The sequence below is a fragment of the Vigna umbellata genome, chromosome 7, assembly GCF_029865625.1.
Source record: "Vigna umbellata cultivar VRB3 chromosome 7, Vumbellata_1.0, whole genome shotgun sequence".
Classification (NCBI taxonomy): domain Eukaryota; kingdom Viridiplantae; phylum Streptophyta; class Magnoliopsida; order Fabales; family Fabaceae; genus Vigna; species Vigna umbellata.
In genome coordinates this window covers 46,462,500-46,476,085 of record NC_142171.1, presented here as the reverse complement: position 1 = coordinate 46,476,085, position 13,586 = coordinate 46,462,500, and the positions used below count along the sequence as shown (strand labels likewise).

Below are 13,586 nucleotides of genomic sequence, written 5' to 3'. Positions count from 1 at the left end.
ACTCAAACATGGCATCTGGAAGGAAAAGAGAGGGTCGATCGGAAGAGAGAGAGACTTCCATAAGGTAAGAAAAACTAAAACTTTTATTAATACTGTGCAGAAGTGTTTTTTTCAATTTCAACTGAAAGGGAAAAACCCTAACCTAGGAAAAGGGAAAAGGGTACAAAAACAAACTGATGTAACTGATTACTACTTCTGAGTAGTAACAGATCTAACAAAACAAGCATCAATACACCCCGTACCTCCAACTGCGGCGACCAACAACCGCACTTTCAGGTGTGGCTCCCATCACCCGTAACTCTAACTACGGCAACCCCTCATCTGCACCTCCAACTGTGGCGACCAACGACCTCACTTCCAAGTGCGGCTTTGCGGCTCCCAGCACTCGCAACTCCGACTGCGACACCCCCTCATCCGCACTTCCAGGTGCGACGGGGCCTTAACCGCAGTTCCAACTACGACTAAGGCTCATGCATGCACAAATGCAATAATAAGCTTGATTGAAATGTGTGAGAAGAAGAACTACCACTGCTGCTACAACTTACCACGACACCAACAACACAAAGTTACCAAACCAAGGAGGAGGGGAGGAGGGAACAACCACTCAACAGTTGAGAATGGTAAAAAATGAAGGAGGAGGGAGGATGGGAAGAGCACCAAAAGAGAGGAGAAAGAAAGACATGTAGGCTTTTAGATATGAAATGCTGCAAAGAAGAGGAAGGGAGGAGAAAGGGGGTGTAGGGTTTTGCAAATCTGAGATGTGGCAAAGGAGGAAGGGTTGGTGCTTTTTACTATTCAATGGGGTTAGCTTCTTTTAAAATCAAAATATTCTCTGACAGGACAAGGGTATACTTGGAAATATAAAAAACAAGGAAGTGTAGGCTAAACTTAGTGAGGTACAGAGAGAATCATTCAAACATTAAATAGTAATGATGTGACAAGCTGTTAAAATAAGTGGTAGTATTATTGTAAAGGATGTTTCTTTATAAGCTTTTTTCCTAAAACTTCTAGAAATAAATAATTCTTTTATAATTGAAAAAATATTAAGTTTTACAAATTAAACTTATGCATAAACTAAATTTAGTTTATAATTTTCTTTTTCTGTAAATACTTGTTTAACACTCGTAAATTAATTTTAGTTTTTGATTAATTTTAGTTTATAAAAAACATTTTCTTATAAACTATTATTTAAAACCCGTCCAAACATGTATCAAATGACTCATTATTAACTTTTAGCTGTTTCACCCTGCATTTCCAATTATTTCATCCTATATCTTCAATTTCTAAAAATAATTTTATATCTTTTTTATCGAATTTCAAAATTAGATAAAGAAAATAAAAAATCCTTATTAAATTTCAAATTCACCGAAAAAATAAAAATTATTTATTAGATTTCAAAATTCGATAAAAAAAATTATTAATCTAATTTTGATATCAGTTGAACCACAAAAAATGAAATGTAGGAATTTTTGAATTGCAAAGGACAATTTTGAAATTTAAAAAAAAATTGGAGATGCAAAATGAAATAATTGGAGATGCAAGGATAAAACAATCTTAGTGTTTAATTGGTACGGCTGCAATATCTTTGATTGACCAAACCATATGAGTGCTAAATCTTCCCCTTCAAATTCCCCTTTGTAGAAATGGAGAAAAGGTTCAAAATTTAAATTAAAAGAAGAATTTTGAAATGATTGCTCTTATTTTTATCGTATAAATCATCCATAGTTTCTGGTCTGCATCAATCTTAACCATAAATCACCAATCCCAAAGATGTACCAAGACAATTATTTTAATTTAATCAATACTCTCAAGTTAAACCTTGAATATGAAGGGGTTATATAAAACATTCAGAAAGATAGTTCACCATCAATACTACAAAAAGGTTCTACGTTACTCAACATGATTATTTCTCGGCTAAGATATTACAGTCTCTTAACGAATGCTCATTTTAATAGAAGAACAATACACAAAGTAAATAAATAAAATTTAGAAATAAACCTGTATACACGTTCAATGAGTTTGATATATCCATGTCCATGTTCCTCAATTTTGGATTACATATATTACAATATGGTTACTCATTTCCCCGTATGACATCAGCTTTACCATAAACTGGAGTAATAAGTCCAAGAATAACAAAGCCACCTAAAATGACTATCAAAATGCCTAAAGAATTGATCAGAAGTGCTTCATTGGAATAGCGTGATATGATTTTGTTCACCTGAAGGAATGTAGCTTTTTCCAAAATACCAGTAGCAGTTGTGGCTATGGCCAAGGCATAGATATACATACCAAAGAAAACATGCCATGGCAGTAAAGTTGCTCTTCTATTTCTTGACCCTCCAGGGTACCAAAATGTTGCAAACCCAGCAGCCCACTAATTAATATTTTAGCAAATAATTAGATTCAACCAAATGATAGAATCCAAGTTCGAAACAGGTTAAAAGTTTCTCTATAAACACTTACAAAAGATGGAAAAAAAAAGGCTTTTCCAAAAAAACTAACTTTAACTATGCACATAAGCTAATTTTAGTTTATGGAAGAAGTTTATTTAATTGTTCTTTCTTATTTTTGTCTTAAATATAAGTACTAATGAGGTGTTTACCTAACAAGGTTTAGAACAGCTTGTAAGATGAAGTGTCATACCTGGATGAGGAACAGGAAAAAGCATGCAAGGCCTAACCATGAATGGAGGCTGTAGAAGTTGTCAATGCCCTTGTCAATGTGAAACTTCCAAGCAGCCCAGATACCGATCAAGCTCAAAATGAGAGCAGCAAACTGTAATGTGAGATGAACTGATTTTTTGAAGCTTTTAGTTCCAGATAGAGTCTTGTATGCAAGCATCCCTGCAAATTGCCATAGTGAATAAAAGAGGGATGTTCTAACATGAAAGTATTTATAAACAATCAAGGGGTGGTAAGAAGAAACATTGTATTGAATTTAAGACAACAAGTTCCTTGGGATGTTTCATTTTCATACAAGGTTAATACAGGCATGTTGAAGGTACTAACCAGCTCATGTTTGCTATCCTTTACAATCTACCACAATATACCACCAAGATTTTAATTCTAATTTGGCCTTTGCTGTTTCATTTCGGGTCAGAGAAGGCTCTACTAGTTCAAAGGATTTAGATACCAAATGTAAAATCAAGACATATGATGGAAAAAATGTTTTATAGCACTCAGTAGCACCACAAGCATGTCAAATGATAGGGGATAACTAATCATCAGATAAACTGTGTAAACTAAGTGGAAAACACCATGTTCCTAGGCAACAATGATTGATATTAATCTACATTCAGATTAGGACAGAAATCATACATGGAGATAAAACAAACATCATTATTTGAACTTATTTATTGTGCTTGTTTTCTTTAGAGGATCGCAAACAATATCCTACAAAATGGAAACTTACATCTAATTGATAACAATTCATATAATTCAAAATATGGCAAAGTATCCGTATCGTCCTATCCAATACCAATACTTATAGATATGTATCCAATGAATATCCTCCTTTTTGGCTTCTTTCAATTTTACTGACTAATATGTTTGGATCAAATACGTGAATAAGACTTCAATCACATATATAGTTCTATTTTTCCCTCTGTATCCTTAAACATATAGCAAACAGTAGGCAATTATATAGAACCAAGACCCCTAGATGCTTTTGTGACTTTGATAGGGGAGCATTGGAGAAATAAAATCTAACCCTAGATCTTGGATGTGATCACAAGTATTGCTTTTGTAAATCATGATCGTCAACAGCGGACAGAAATGATAGAATTATATATTGATGAGAAATGGTCAACACTTACAAATATTGTGTATCCATCATGTAAGTATTTTTCAAAATTTATATTCACACTTAACATATCTAAGCAAAATATTATATCTTACACTTTTATAGTTTTTGCATCCTTGTATCAATGTCATATGGTACTCATGTTGTATCAAGTACTCAGGCTTCACAGAATGGAAACAAGAATAAAGATCATAGAATGCTTCACCTCCTAAAATACCCTAACATTGAGAAACATGGTGAATCAGCAACCTAACTAGTGTACCATGGTGCCAAAAGACTCCTCACTTTGCAACAGTTTACGACAGAGTGTTGTGCAAAACGTTATCCTTGAATTCTCCATACTATGACTCCAGTTTTAGCTATGTAAATTTTCTTTTTTCAAGCTGACTAATGTTTTCATATACCAAGTATTAATTTTTTTTCTTCCTAATTTTTCCTCAAATCAATTTCCCTCTCTTATTCAAAACAACGCATTTATTTTGAAAAAAAAAAACGAGAATATTTCAGTAAAATTGTTTCAAAGAGGGGTATATTTATTATTCTCATTAACATGGGTGAGAAAACCTTAAACTGCAATAATTTGGAACAGAGGAAGTGTATGCAAAAGGACTGTTTCCATATTCGAGCCATGCTAATCAGCAATCATGAATAGCACCATATGTAAACGGACAAATGAGTTTCAGTAATCAATGGTTGCCTTGCACAAATACAGGGACACCCTAATTTGATTTTAATACAAAGATCTAATAACAACTCTCCAATGCAACTGAAATATGATCAGTGACCACAAAAGGTTTCAGAGATACCAATATGCATAAAATGATGTACCAGTGAGATACATAAGAAAATTAAAAAAATATAAAAACATTTACCTTCACCATTGATTAGAACAAGCCCAATCACCATCAACACAGGATGAACCTACATTGGAAAAACCAAGCCAAGACAACAAAGCTAAAAGAATTCAAACAAACATGGACCTAAAACAAAGTGATAAAAGAAAGTCAACGAGACAACACAATATTCAAGATCAAACACTGAAAACCATTCCACCCTTTTCAGTTTCTCGTTCAAAATCAAATTCCCCATAACAGAAAAACGAAAAGATTGAGCAAATCCCGCATACCCATCACCCGAAAATGAAAAGAGAAGGCCGTGAAGAGGGATAGTTACGTTAAAGATTAGATCTTTGTTGTCAGAGACGAGAGCGAGGCCACCCCGAAAATGGACGGCCCATGTGAGGAGAAGAACGGTGACGGCGACGCCGACCACCCTGACCACTGTGAAGATCGGAAAACTTACCACGGGGAGATTCGCCATTGGAATCTTTGTAGAGAGAAATGGGAAGAGACACAAGAGGGAAGGAAATAAAAGAAATGTGAAAGGATATACAAAATGAAAATGGTGTAGCTTTGTACAGTGATATCAGTTTCTTCCTACACCGGAAGCAAAGAACTTTGACATTCTAAATTAAAATTATGAATTTCATTTAGGTTTTAATTAGTAAGAATTTTCTGAACAATTTATCTTTTTAGTGATAATGAAAAGATAGTTTTATATAATAATTCATTTATATAGCAAATTGCTAAGATGTAATTATTATAAAAAAAGTCAATAAATATAATTTAATTTTGTAAAATATGTTTAGGGGCAATTACGGAATAGAAAGTTTTCCATTTAGTTTATAGTGTGTTAAAATAATACAAGCCGATACTTTGCGGAGTTTAATAACTATGAAATAATTTAATTTGGTGATTAATTAAAAAATTATTGTAAAAATCAACAAAGATGATTCGATTTTATGATAAATATTTTTGGCATATTAATGAATAACTTATTTTCTCTACTTTATGACAAATTTTGAAAATTTAAGATTCAATTAAATATTTGCATGACCCATGACTAATACTATAAGAAAATAGTTTAAATATGTTTTAATTTTTTTTTGTAAGAATTATGATTTCCATTCTCAATCCCTTTAATACGTGTAATAAAATAAATAATTTAATACTATCTTAATAAACTAACGATGTTTTTTCAATTATTATTCGATAAGTAACGGTGTAATAAAGTTTCAAGTTTCAAATTTTAATACATGAAATGTTTTAGTGTTTACACAAAGCCATATTATGCAATATTCCAATCTTTTGTAACATTTAATTATTATCGAATCGTACACTTTCAATATTATAAAATAAAGCAATCAACTCAACTAAAACTTATAAAATATTATTATAGATATCTAGATATGACTTATAGTAATTTTACATGTCTATGAAATATTACATTAAACTAAGAGTATAATAAGTCTTTACGAAAAGAAAGAAATTGAATTTGAATGTCTTACTTTAGTCTCAGCTTCATCTCTTTCTAGTACCTTCTCACTACATAATTATCTCTCTCAATTAGAGATGGGATGGTTATTGGAGTGTTGAAAACATTCTCCGATTTCAGAACTCCTATAAAAATACAACACTAAGCACAACATAAGAATTTTTCCCATGGAATTTCTTTTACTACATACTTAAACTAAATACACATTCCCCATTACCATTCACAGGAAGTTCATAATTATCAAAAACTACATACATAACATTCGTTATCATATGTCATGAACATATTTATAAGCATAAACAAATACACATCATATTAGAATAATCAATCTACTCAAACAAGCAATTACACTATTACAATTTACAGGACATTAATAATTTATTACGAATTGTGCATATCATCATAATAATCAACTTAAACCAAACAAGAAACTAAAGCCAAGAAAACAATATAAAATGTTAGGAATAGGGTGTTCAACAAGTTATACTGCTCGCCCAGCGAAAGGACCTCTTGTTTAGTGAATTAAGGTAAAAAGAGGTTCAAACCTGGAGAGGAAAAGTGGCACTCAGCCCTAAAAACCAAAGAGCTCTCTGGTTTTGCAACGCTCAATGCTAAGATTCTAGTAGCTCAATGTTTTGGCAATGCTTCATGCCACACAGGGCCGCTTAATGCTATATCAGATGACAACAACCTGTTTTCCTTGTTAGATGCATCTCAGACCTATCCAAATGACCAAACTAGTATCATTACACTAGAATTGGCGCAAAAACATGTTTGTGAGTAAAATTGAGTACCAATTTTCTTAGTTTGTCAGAAAAAAGGTACACCAAATCAAACCAACCACTCAATTTCTACATGCTATAAACCATATTTTAGTGATCTAAGCGGCTAAACAAGTTTCAAATGATTCAAAAATAGACCTAAACACTCAGTTTCTTCCCAAACCAACTCTTTTAGATTTTCACTTATCAAAAACCCCCAAAATAGACTAGAAACTAACCCAAAACTCTACCTATTGATTACATCAAGATGCAACAGCAGATTCCAATCAATTATAACCTTAATACACCATCTCAAGTGATCAAAACAAGTAATAATTAACCAACATTCACGACAATACTCTTCCAATTCAGATAACACACATGTAATTCACTTCAAGCAATTATACGACAACACAATAAAATCTCAAATAAACTCAATCTCTTAATCAAACTCAAGCATACCAATTCAGATAACCAAAGCACTAAAACAATAGAAAATAGGTATTTAGTTTTCTTTACCTGACAGATGACCAAACCTCTTTAGAAAGCCTAAAACAATCTCAAACGCACAAGAAGTCCTATCTACTCCTACAAACCACAAAATCACAATTAGGGTACTCCGTTAGAACCATTAATCACCAAAGACTCAGATTGAAGACTCAAAAGACACATGCAAGATAAGCGGGACTCACATGAAACAAATATAAGAAAAGACAAAAAAAGGTTGAAAACTCAACTTACTTAAACGGAGAAACTAATCGGTCTAGATTGAAGAGCTCAGCGCAAGGATAAATCATACGATCTCAGTTCTTCAATCGACCGAGCTGGGAGCAAGAACCTTAGAGAAGTCATAAAGCTCTAGAAAAGTGGTTTCTAAAGAGATGATGTGTTTTAAAATAATGAAACACGTTCATAGCAAAACTATTTAATTAAAATAATTTAATATTAAAATAGTTGAGTCTCACTATTTTTATATCATTACCAGTTCTAAAAATTTCATTTTTCTAGGGTGTTAGATTCTCCCCGATAAGATAATTTTCCTCCTTGAAAATTCACTCATCAAGTAGAAAGAAAAGCATGCTCTCCTCATTTTTTCTTATCACTAACACCTAGCTTGACCGAGATACTACCCCCAACACCTAACTGACTGAAAACCTTGCCTGTATGAAAAATGCTCTATTGTTCAACAATGTAGATTAGTCTAGCTACTACTCTCAAAACAACTTCTCAACCTCAACATTAAACCTTGAAAGATTATTTACATCTGATCAACAAAAATTGTGTCTACCCAAACTAAACTCACATTCCATATATCTTTCACCACTTCTATAAGTTCTACAAAAAACGAAAGATAGCCTTAGGTCTTAATCTGGTACATGTTAGATATCTCTTCATATAATCTCATTCCCTTTGAAGCTTCACACAATTGACTTGATCACCCACAACTTTTGATCTACTACCAAATGTTGACACTCTTGATCCCCCTTAACACAACCATTATGATAACTTCATGCTTCATATATTAATCTTGTTAGTGAGTAATATAGTACTCAACCATGCTATCCTACTATCAAAGAAGAATTCTCATCTGTTGCAACAACCAAAACTAGGATTGGTACTTCATATGCACTTCTTGACCCATTCTTTAGAACTGCATCCTTCTCAACTTGAAATCACTAATTTGATCTGTACCTAGCAAATTTATGATACATCTCAATCTATGATGATTTGACTTTCCTTTCTCCCCATCCATTTTGAGAAACTCATTAATTATATTATAGAGACTATACTAATGAATTATCTGTATGACTTCACTTCAGACTCTAATCCTCATACTTCTCCGCTAACTCTTTCTCTATTCGTATCCAATCAACAACTTATATTTTCTCTCTATTCAAAGTGTCTATTAACTCTCTCACTTCTTCTTTGTCTTTTGACCAACTTCCTTTGTGTAACTTTACAATTTTAATTTTGACTGCTTGTTGAACCCCTTTAACTAAACCTCATTGAAACGACATCTTTGCTGCTCTCCAGAATACTCTAACGCATTAAGCACCCTACCTTGAGTAAGATCCCCTTCTCATATACCTTCCATCATCAAGAAACATAGTTGGTCATTACTTTGCTAAGCTACTCTAGTTCACATACTTGTCCACTCCTTTGTTTACCGAAACAATGACCTCTTTATGTTATTAATGACAAAAAAAATGAAATCTTAAAAAGTATCCTTCACAATTTCCATAGAACTTTCAAAACCTTAAAACTCCATTTTTCCAACGACATCCTCAGCATCTACTTTCATTAACATTGTCTCAACTCCTTAAAACCATAGTTTCTAGAAATCACTTCTGCCTTATCCAAGACTTACACTAGATCAGTCCTACATGTTCTCTACTTCTCTTCCAAGATCCACAAAACTTGTAGTTATCCCGGTGATTATACTGAGTCCAAACCATCACTTTTCTAACAACTCCCCCACTTGCATATTTTACTTCACACTCATCATGAACTATTCAATTAGGAACTATTGATTCTGATTTTGCATTAGACACCAATACAATAGTGAACTCCACCACTCTTAGGAGGTAATTCTAGTACCCGCTTCAGAACACTTATATCCCATCTTTCACCACAAAGATCATGTGCTTCTCTCTTTCACTTGTACTTGTCAGATATCTCTTATTCACATGATACTTGCCCCACTCTTGTTAGCTCGATTCGCACGTGATGTACAATTATAGACTCACCCTCTTAACACCAAGAATCTCTCTTACAAACCAAAATCCACTAGAATGAGGTTGGAAAATGACCAAACTACAACTCTTGAGCTAGAACTCCAAACTTGCAAAAAAAATCACTCATATAAACTTTGAACTTGAGTCATTTGATCACCCTTTCAAAAATCAATCTTTTGAAGTCTGACTAATTTTAAATCATTACCACTTTTAAAATGTCATTCTTCTACGATGTTACATATTAAGCAATTAAAATGTTAAGAAAATTTTGAAAGACACCATGTATAATGGAGAGAGAGAGATTTTTTTTTTATATATTTTATTTTCTAATTTTATTCTTAGTAAGTAATTATTTTTATTAATTTTATCTTTTAAGTTATATTTTTGAAAATTTGATTATTATTTTTAAAATTTAACTATTTTTTTAAACTAAAATAATTATTTTATCAATACCGTTTGTTTTTAAATTTTATCTTTTAACTAAAATAAATTTTTTAAAATTAATATTTTTTAAAACTAAAACAATTATCTATAATAAAAAATTACTACAAAATTAATAAAATTTGTCTATAATAAATTTGTAAAAATTATTTATATTTAATTTTATAATTATAATTTTATTATTTGAAAACACACACGTGTGTGTATATATATTATATTAAATAAAATAAGTAAGACATAAAAAATTTAAATTAATATAAAAATTATTAAAAATTATGTGCGTCATTTTTATTACATATGTCAAATCTTAAAAATAAAATGAAATTTATGTTTAATTATGATTACAATAATACTAAAAACTTTGTTCACAAAAGTATAACATACGAAGATTGAAAATTTAACTCAGCAAAGATGAGATTAATTCTGTATATCTCACTCTGAGATATTCAGAATTGAATATGCAGTATATAATATTTTTGTATTCAAACAACTCATAAATGTTTATATATTAAATAAATATTAACTTAATAATACTTTAATAATCTTCAAACTACTTGTTAACTAATCTTATTTTTCAGTCTTTATTTATAGACCTAAAAAAAGTTATAAATTATGCAGGAAATACTAAGTTAATTCTCTTATTTATTATATTATTCTTATACTTTTATAACTTTCTTAAAGTATTTATTATTCAAGTGGAGAATCTTTTATAAATGATTTTTTTTTTTAACTTTTATCAATAACTCAGCGAATAAGCACTCACTAGTATTTTTTACCATAAATCACACTCTTTTCTAATAAGAATAATATCATAAGTTTTACATTTTAGATTATGATGTAACATCCCAAAAATACAGTTTAAAACTATATAGTAGAATAATCACATTTAATAATAATTCAGATCAGTCTTACACTAGAGTAGAGCGAACGCTTATGGCTGAACAACCTTACATAAAAGAGTTACAAAATTAACTAAACAGGTTAAGAAAGTTTAACCGAACGGTTTACAAAAACTTATACCGAACGGTCAAAATAAATTCAAAAGGGGAAAGTGATCGAACGACCACCTTACAATAGACTACACTAATGACCGAACGTCCTACTCTTCAGTCTTCACTTCTACCTCTACCAAATTTTCTTCTTCCAGCGCCTCTTCCAGCAACTCATCTCCTTCTGCTCACATCCACACGGATGATCATTGCAATGACAAAGACGGACGAACAACACAAGACAGGACAGGAAAACACAGGGTAAGCTTATGTAATTTAATTCAGTTACAATCATATAATTCATACCATCAACACACAAGATAAATTTAGTCATACGTTTCGTACAAAGCCTAATACTAGACTGACTGTCCGGACTGTATGAAATCTGCGTAGCTACAGGCATTCGTGCACCCGGGTGATGTAGTAACTGGGATGTCCTCAACAGCTGCCACCCGAGGTTAGTCCTATCTGTCCAAAGTACCCCTAATGACTAGGACTTCCTGTCGTTCTCATACATGACCTACTCTCCTCTACGTGAGGACGAGTACTCACGGAACATCAGGATGAACTGTCAGTTTAGCATGCCCACAGTCATACTTTACAAATTCAATAATCATCCATGAGTCGTTCCTCCTTGGAACGCTCGTTAAAATCCACAATATTTCATTCATCTCGTATTTTCTTCATCTTTCGTTATTAATCTTCTCAATTTAACCATTTGTACAAGGATCACTAAGGGTACCAAATACCGAACGTTCAACTTTCACCTTTAAATAGACCGAACACTTGGAGTGTGACCGAGAGGTCTCCCGTTCCGGAACAGACTAAGGCCGGGAGGTTTTACTATCAAGTTGAGAAAGAAACCGAGTGCAGTAGATATAGCCAAAAACGAATGGAACGAACGTTAATTACAAAGTGAGCCAATTAGATGAACTGGCTCTTGAGGGCTCCAACCGAACACCGAAATGACCATGGTAAGTACTGAGACTATAGGCTGGAACCAATGGATACAGACACTTCAAGACATTCAAAGAATAATACTTAGAAGAATTCTCATGAAGAAACCGAGTGTTTATAAATACTTAGCTTATTTGAGTTTAGCATCAAGAAACCGAATGTCAGTCAATGACCGATCACGGTAGAGAGGAAACTATTGAATTTGGACAAACGTTATTTTCATCAAGATATATTATAGGAAAGAAAATGAGCGCTTGGTGTAAGACCGAGCACTACTCAGTAGGAGCGCTTGGTGTAAGACCTAGCACTACTAAACTTATATTGGAAAGCTTGATAGATATAATAAAATACTATTGGAGTAATGTTTTAAGAATAAACGAAAATAAACGAATACATACTATATATATATATATATATATATATATATACACACACACACACACACTTAAGTTTATAATCGAACGCCAAGAACCAACTATGCTTGGCCGAACGCTCATGCACAGTATTTCGAAACGAAGACGCTCGTCCTAAACTACGATTCTTCCCAAATGAAAGAATCCAATTCTAACCAAGTTTACTAGAAAAATCGAACGGTTAAGGACCGTTCAGTAACGAACGTACACTTTCATAGGGGAAATTTCATACCAGAATCATTTACATTCAAACTCATTTCTCAACATGTAACTTCATAATTTCATACATTCATATCATAGTCAATTTTCATACAATCCATATCATAGAAATTTCATATATTTCATACATCAGAACATAGCACAATCATATTTCATTTCCAATCATCAAATCAACGCACGTTCATGCAGCACAGAAACATACAAATTAAATTAGATAAGCTTCCCTTACCTCTGAGCGTGAACGAACGTCCTAAAGACAGAAATACAGTTCGTCGGACTACGATTCCTTCTACCCTCAACGCTCAATGATTCTTCAAACCAAAATTAAATAACATACCAAAATGGTTCAGAATAAGGCTATGAATTCATGCAACCAGAACTGGGTTTGCATGTGTCCGAGAGCGAACGGTTAAAGACAAGAAGAACTTACCCGTTCAGAACTCGAAATTGATCGGTTCAAACTAAAGCTTGGGACGCCGGGAGTGCTTCTATGGTGCCTGAATGGAGATCGGAGTAGAGAAATTGTGAGTTTCGATAGAGAGAAGGGATAGCTTTTTAGAGAGAAGAAGGAGAAATGAAAGATCAGAGTTTTGGAGAAGAAGGTGCACGCAGAGAGTGTGACGAAATTTTCCAAAAACTCAGTTTTGCTTAAAACGAACCTCCACTCATCTGCTGACACCTGCATTCCACTATCTGATTTTTGGATCCTCGTTGCTTGACACCTGGCGTCCGTTTAGAGAGTTTGGATGTGTTTTTAATGGTTCTGACATATGATATAATTAGTTACGTGCATGTATACAATAAAATACAATTTTTAATTTACACTGATTTTAATTTTTGCAAATTTCTTTTTCAAAAATAGGCTTATATGCAAATATCTTCATAGTTTTAATTATTCTAAAAGAATTATCCATTTATGAACAAATATTTCAT

General features: G+C 32.5%; 1 protein-coding gene across 1 annotated transcript; it reads right to left on the bottom strand.

Annotated features, from left to right (window-relative positions):
• Window positions 1-1,972: 1,972 nt before the first annotated feature.
• Window positions 1,973-5,253, bottom strand: LOC124834763 (transmembrane ascorbate ferrireductase 2). The gene is made up of 4 exons (XM_047309540.2): window positions 4,978-5,253; window positions 4,677-4,725; window positions 2,647-2,846; window positions 1,973-2,377 (listed from the first exon to the last, which is right to left on the bottom strand). The coding sequence occupies exons 1-4, from the start codon at window positions 5,122-5,124 to the stop codon at window positions 2,075-2,077; spliced, it is 699 nt and encodes a 232-aa protein (XP_047165496.1). The 5' UTR covers window positions 5,125-5,253; the 3' UTR covers window positions 1,973-2,074.
• Between the last annotated feature and the right edge of the window lie 8,333 nt (window positions 5,254-13,586).

What these genes read in the sequence shown, in the direction of transcription:
- LOC124834763 (XM_047309540.2), bottom strand. Translation starts at nt 5,124, where the DNA reads ATGGCGAATCTCCCCGTGGTAAGTTTTCCGATCTTCACAGTGGTCAGG. An exon ending in ACAAAGATCTAATCTTTAAC is followed by an intron (nt 4,726 to 4,977) that starts GTAACTATCCCT and finishes TTTCCAATGTAG; the next exon opens with GTTCATCCTGTGTTGATGGT. An exon ending in TTTTCCTGTTCCTCATCCAG is followed by an intron (nt 2,378 to 2,646) that starts GTATGACACTTC and finishes AATATTAATTAG; the next exon opens with TGGGCTGCTGGGTTTGCAAC.